The sequence below is a fragment of the Cyanistes caeruleus genome, chromosome 7 (assembly GCF_971803275.1).
Source record: "Cyanistes caeruleus chromosome 7, bCyaCae1.hap1.1, whole genome shotgun sequence".
Taxonomy (NCBI): Eukaryota; Metazoa; Chordata; class Aves; order Passeriformes; family Paridae; genus Cyanistes; species Cyanistes caeruleus.
The window spans coordinates 32,553,027-32,559,192 of NC_141707.1; the positions used below are offsets into that span (position 1 = coordinate 32,553,027).

Below are 6,166 nucleotides of genomic sequence, written 5' to 3' on the forward strand. Positions count from 1 at the left end.
ACCCTGCTTTTAAGAGATGTTAAACTGAGACAGGCCAATGACCTCTCCTGTTGGAAGGAGAGCACCAGGTGCTAATTAACTTGAGATTACATAAACTAATTCAGTGGTGTAGCTGGGAAGCTATTTTCCTGACATTTAACTAAACCTGCTAATTCAGTGAGCTCTGAGAGAAAGACTTAAACACATTTGTACTCAGATAGCACTTCTTGCAGACCAGACAATCAGAGCTGAGGAAAAGAGCAAGGATGCTTCAGACACGGGGTGCAGTGTGGGAACAGGAAGGTGAAGGACACAGGAAAGAGCTCTTTAGCTGGTAAACAGAGCACATGCAACAGCAGGAAATCATTAAAGCGCCTACGAGGTTATCTCAAATTCCCACGAAGCAACACAGCTGACTGCCCTTCTTGTTTTGCAAGACAAGAAAGCAGTGCTGGCTTCTTGGGCTGGTGCAGACACACTGGAGGGAAAGGGAGAGGGGAGCATGTAGTGGCCTCAGTTCCCTTGGTCAGAGCTTGGCAGAGCACCAAGCAGTCATTTAATCATCAGTTTAGCTGGGTAAACACACAGAATGGTGCCTGGGAGATTATGTAAAACCCCACTCATCCCCTTAAATCTAAAGGTAAAAAGAGTGAATATTACAATTCTTATTTCAAATCAATTTATTTAACAAACTTCAGGAATACTGCTTGACACTGCCACACATTTCAGAAAATGAACAGTGACCCACTGTTGCACAGGTTGCTCTACATAAGGATGTCTCCAAGACAATCAACTCTGTTTTGTAATATTTAGCTGTCAAAATGCATCTTTTCCCTGTGTAATTAAGTTGAGCAGTACTATACAAAACCATTTGGAAAAAATACTCTTTTCCCCAGAGAATTCCCTACCCCCAACAAAAGGCCTCTTCTTCAGCTAGCAGAGGGCATCCTAAAATCATTCACAATTGCACCATGTCTAGGGTGAACTCAATGGCCAATTGTCCAGTCTCCCTCTAACCCAAACAGGAGGCACCAGCCTGGAACCCGTTCTGGCCATGGCTGCCTTCCAAGGAAAGGGATGGAGGCACAGCCTGACTCTAGCACGAGGGAGTATATACACAGAAGAGATTTCCAAGTCTGGATGTCACCAAAGTGTCACTCTGAAGTTACATCTGTGTTTCTAGACAATCCATAGACACCCTTTCACGTAGGGGAGCTGTCCTGTCTGGCACGGGAACCTGTGGGCTCCACAACTTTATGATTGGTTAGTTAAGATACTGCTGGTACACCTGGTAACAACAAGGTGCAACAGTCTGAGACCAGACTTGGCAGGGTCTCTTTGGCCTAAATGTCTCTGCTAAAGCAAACAGCACCATCTCACACAAGCATCTGCAAGTTCAGCCCAGCAGCACATCTTCAACACTGCCATTCAGCAAATCAAAAGCACCCTCACAAACAGACACAGTCACAGTGCAGTTTTCCAGAGACAAGGGCACAAGTCCTTGTCATTGAGAATGGCCAAGAAACCTCAACAAAGCCCCAAACATTACAAGAGCTTCTAGAGCTGTCTGGCAGCACAGCTCTGCATCATCTTGACAGAAAGATGAGCAGATTCATGTACAAAAGTACAACTGGCACTGTCCAGAGCAAGCCAAGTCTGAACCTGCATTGCAAAACAGGCTTGGGAGTGTTGTTTTAAGAAGTTACAGAAGTCCAAGAAGGAACGGAGACTGTCCTCTTGAAAGCAAGCGAGTCCACAGGAGCACATTCATCCAAGTGTGGTACATTCAGCTCAGTCACAGCTTAAGATTCTTAGCTTTCAAAGACAAAGCTGTTTACTCATGGCTCACCTACACAGGCTTTTTTTGCTTCTGTGCTAAGATGCATTTGTTTCAGGTGAAAAACCGTGTCAAACTTGCTGCACAGGAAGCTAAAACCTTGCTCAACAGACAAGGTATATGGATGAAGCATGTAGAAACATTTGTTCTAAAACAAGGATATAAGCAGCTTTACTAGTGGATACAAAGCAAACAGTAAACCAGAAACCCTGAAATAGTCTGAAGACAGTTTTACCTGTGAGCAACCAAATGCTTTGTGCTGGACAGGGAGAACACATGTAGGGCAATCTACTCTACAAGTGAGGTCTTCTCTCCTTTTACGTAAGACACCACGGAGAACTTCAAAGCTGTAGCAATTTTAGAGATCTTGACTCAGACATTGGCAGAAGGAAGACCAGCCTTTGTATAATAGTTTTGGCCAGGTCTCTCAACATTTCTACCAGTGGTGACAGATTAGAGCTGCACCCATCAGCCCCTCCTTAGGCAATCATGGGCTGCTTCTCCTCCCAGGCTCACTGTTAGAGGAAGAAAAGGACCTGATCTGGTCAGGAGGATCCAGGGCTTTCTCCTCCCATAAGAAATGCTACAGGAAGCAGATTTCCCACTGCCCCAGAGGAAACCGTGATAATCAAAACATCCCAGAAGCTATGGTGGCCTCTGCATGGTCTGCCCAGCCACAACACCCCATGAAGCCTCTGCAGAGCTTGTCCCTCTTGCCCCAAAGAACAAAGGAAAACAAGAGAAATGCCCTGTTACCGTCAACTTTGCAAGGAATGTGAGAGCCAGTTTGGCTGACCTGTTGGCACATGTCCTTCAGGGGTGGCAGGAGAGTGGTGACACTGGGGAGAGGCCACAAACACATGGATGCCTGAGGAAAGCATCACATCCCTTCCCTGTGCACCTCCATCACCCAACATCTACTCCTGGCCCCAGGTCTGCACCTGTCTGAAGTATCACCAAAAAACTGACCAAGAAAAGAACAGATAAAGGGAACATGCTAGAAGTAAACAAAACCTGTGACCAGATCAAGTTCTGTGTGCCTTCTCTTTTGAAAGAAAAATGAAGGAGTAAGATCCAGTGAAGATTTTCCATACTGCACACCAGTGAGTATGGCCAGGCAGAAATCATCTGTCCCTGAGCCAGAACAAAACCATGAGACACACCAAAGTTGTATCACACTCTTCATAGGTATGTGAATATGGGGAAAAGCACAGCAACACCAAACCCACAGCAGTACAGGTGTTGTGCAAGCCTCAGGTCAACATGTGGGATAGATTGAAGTCTTCCAAATCTCTGCATGTTTAACAGGACACCTTCTACTTTAATCCACTCATCCAGAAAACCATACTGCAGCTGCAGTCAGTCCAGTCTCTGCTTGGCTGGTGTTGCACAGCCCTCCATGCTGACCAGTGGGTGGTTCTGTCTTCTACAGGCATCAAGACTGACTCATGCTTCCCCTCCTTGCACGCAAATTAAGACAGGGCATCCTTTTCAAACTTCATTAGACTCTCTTTTTTCCAGTCTAATTGGCAAAGCTGATTACACAAAGGCAGAGGTACATCTTTTGTGCCTAGATTTTGCCTACCCCTTTCCTGAGGTGTGTGAGGCTGTTGATGTGAAGTCCACTGATTCCATTAAGGAAGAAGAGAAAGGCAGCAATGAACTCACACCAGTATGTCAGCGTGAAGCCTGTGAAGGTGAGGTGATCCTTCACCAGGATGGAGAAGCTCAGAACACCAGTGGCTGACAGCAAAAAAGAGATGAGGATGAGAACGGAACCCATTGCCCATTTCCGCCTGGCATTGGCATCATCGCAGACTTGGGACACCATCAGCAGCTCCAGCCCAAAAATGGCAACCACAACAGCAAAGGACACCATGCTCCTGATGGGAATCACCCCCACGCTCAGCCCCTCCACCTGGGCCAGGCTGAGGTCTGTGACACACTTCAGGACGCTGTCATTGCTAACGGTGCAGAAGTGCCACAGTCCAAAGAGCTGTCCCCTCGCAAAGAGCCAGCGGCCATCGCAGATGGAGATGGACGACAAGACCACGGCTATCGCCACGCACAGGATGATCAGGCTCCTGATGAGTGTCTCAAAGAAGGATTTCTGTGGTCTCCGGTGTGCCAGCAGCTGCTGTGCCTGAAAGGGAACGTGAGGAAAAAACAGAGCTAACAGCGGTGCTTCAGGGTGAAAAAAAGCCAGAGGGACAAAGCTGTGGGATTCAGTATTTGAAAATATTTACTTGTGCACATCAAACCTCTTCTCGCTAGGGAAGGCTGTACACAGGAGAAAGGAAGGGTGGGTGAAGCTCTCCCGGCTCCCTGGCTGCACAAACAATGCTCCCACGTCAAGGCCTGGGACCAGGATCAGAAAAGCTCTCGGCTGAACCAGGTCCCTGCCCCACGGTCTTGCAGCACAACCTCCTGCTGGGGCAGGGCTGGAGGAAGCCACCGGCCCCTGGGAGGATGGAGGCCGGTGGCTGGCACGGAGGAGGCGGACTGGGGGGGCTCCTACGTCCCAGCACTGCCCTCCCGAGCTGCCTCCAGCCGGTCTCTCCTCCTCCGGCCGGCAGCGGCAGCGGCCCAGACCTCGGTCCTCACCCCGGGGTCGCACGGCTCAGCTACCCCGGGGCTTGGGGGAATTCTCGGCTGCAGCCCCCGCGGACCCGCACCTCCCCTCCTCACCGAAACCCTCCAAGTGACGAGATGCAATGGAAGGTCGAGCCAAGAGCCCCCGGCCCCTCGGAGCCACGTGCGGCGGGGAGGGGGGAGCCGCGGCCCCGGGGAGCTGCCGCCGGCCGGAGAAGGCGGGAAAGGGAACCCGGCCGGCTGCGCCCCGCTGCTCCGGGAGGGCTCGGAGCTGCTCCGGGAGGGCTCGGAGCTGCTCCGGGAGGGCTCGGAGCTGCTCCGGGAAGGTGGGAGCCGCCCCGGGGCGCAGGGCCGGGCTGAGGCAGCAGCCCCGCGGCGGGAGGGAGCTGCGGACGTACCTGCGCCCCGATGGCCGTCATGCTGCCGGCGGCGCCGAGAGACGCGGGCGCGCTGCGGCCGCCGCTCTTTATCTCCCCGGAGGGCGGAGGGCAGCCCCCCCGGCCGCCACGCCCGCGGGGCCGGGGCGCCCTCCGGGCCCCCCCGCGGCTGAGTCAGCAGTGCGGCCCCGACGGGCGGAGCCGGGCTGGGCCAGGTCGTGCCGAACCGAGCAGAGCCGAGCCGAGCCAAGCGAAGCGAAGCCGCTTCCCCCACTGCCGGCACCGCCCGGGGGGCAGCGCTGCTCTGGCCCGGGGCACGGACTCGCCCAAGCCCGCTGCAGTGCACGGCTGCCGGGCAGGAGGTGTCCTGGATGGTGGCGATGCCGCGCTGGAGCTTCACCCGTCCCCTGTCCCCGGCTGCCGGGGGCTCGAGGTGTGCTCCTGCCGCCAGGAACAGTTTGTGTTGTAGCGCCGAGCGTTGGTGGACGGGGAGGCTGCCCCAGCCCTGCCCGCCCGCCCGGGATACCGCAGGAGCCCCGGGAGCGTGTCTGGGGCTGGAGGGATGGGCTGCGGTGACACCCGGCCCCGGAGACCCCTGTGGCTACAGGAACACCCCGCCCTGCCCTCGCCGCCCGGTCCCCGCCGTGTCTGGGCCGGTGTTTGTGCTCCCGAAGCCGTTCGGCACCGGCTCCGGGGCAGCGATGGCCTCGCACCTTGGGCTGTGTGAGCGCTCTTATCTTCTACCAGCCTGCTCCACCTTACCTATTTCTACCTGTACTGTCAGCAAAAACCTCTCTGCTCATAAAGTTTTACGCCTTAGCTCTTTTTCTCACTCATGTTTTGCCGTCCTCTAATGAATTACTGACTGCTCTACTTTTTCTTTTTTTTCTTTTTTTTCTTTTTTTTTTTTCTGAAACAACTTTTTAAAAGCCTAAGAAAGCTGGCTGTTGCTGTGTCATCAGAAACTCTTGTTTTACTGCCAAATTCTGATTTTGACTCCAGCAGAGAGTCTGAGGTCCAGTGGACAGCCCCAAGGGTCGTTGTTCTGGGTCTCTCTCATATTCATAGGGGTCAGAATTTGGCCATTCCCTTTCTAGCCAAAAGGAGTTGGAAGGCTCTCCTTCTCCAATATGGGCTGGTAGAAGTTATTGTAACTTTACCCTTCTTGCAGCTTCCATTTCTGAACTAATCATCTGTCTATACAGATTGTCTCGTTATTTTAATCTCTATGCAATTCCATAAAGGTTTACTGTGCTTACTTTAAAACACCATTTATGTCTGCTGTGATCAGTCTGGGGGTGTTTTCTGTAACACTTTCCAGCAAGAGTGGGTGTTCTGAACAACATTTACTTTAGTTTTCATACTTCTAATATTAATGATA

General features: G+C 52.4%; 1 protein-coding gene across 1 annotated transcript; it reads right to left on the minus strand.

Annotated features, from left to right (window-relative positions):
• Positions 1 to 644: 644 nt before the first annotated feature.
• On the minus strand, positions 645 to 4,902 carry TMEM37 (transmembrane protein 37). Its single transcript, XM_086896400.1, has 2 exons — positions 4,807 to 4,902; positions 645 to 3,959 (listed from the first exon to the last, which is right to left on the minus strand). The coding sequence occupies exons 1-2, from the start codon at positions 4,825 to 4,827 to the stop codon at positions 3,387 to 3,389; spliced, it is 594 nt and encodes a 197-aa protein (XP_086752526.1). The 5' UTR covers positions 4,828 to 4,902; the 3' UTR covers positions 645 to 3,386.
• Between the last annotated feature and the right edge of the window lie 1,264 nt (positions 4,903 to 6,166).

Excerpts from the sequence above, each read along its gene's own strand:
- TMEM37 (XM_086896400.1), bottom strand. The coding sequence starts at position 4,827 with ATGACGGCCATCGGGGCGCAG. Across the intron at positions 3,960-4,806 it reads TGACGGCCATCGGGGCGCAG|GCACAGCAGCTGCTGGCACA; the intron begins GTACGTCCGCAG and ends GTTCCCTTTCAG.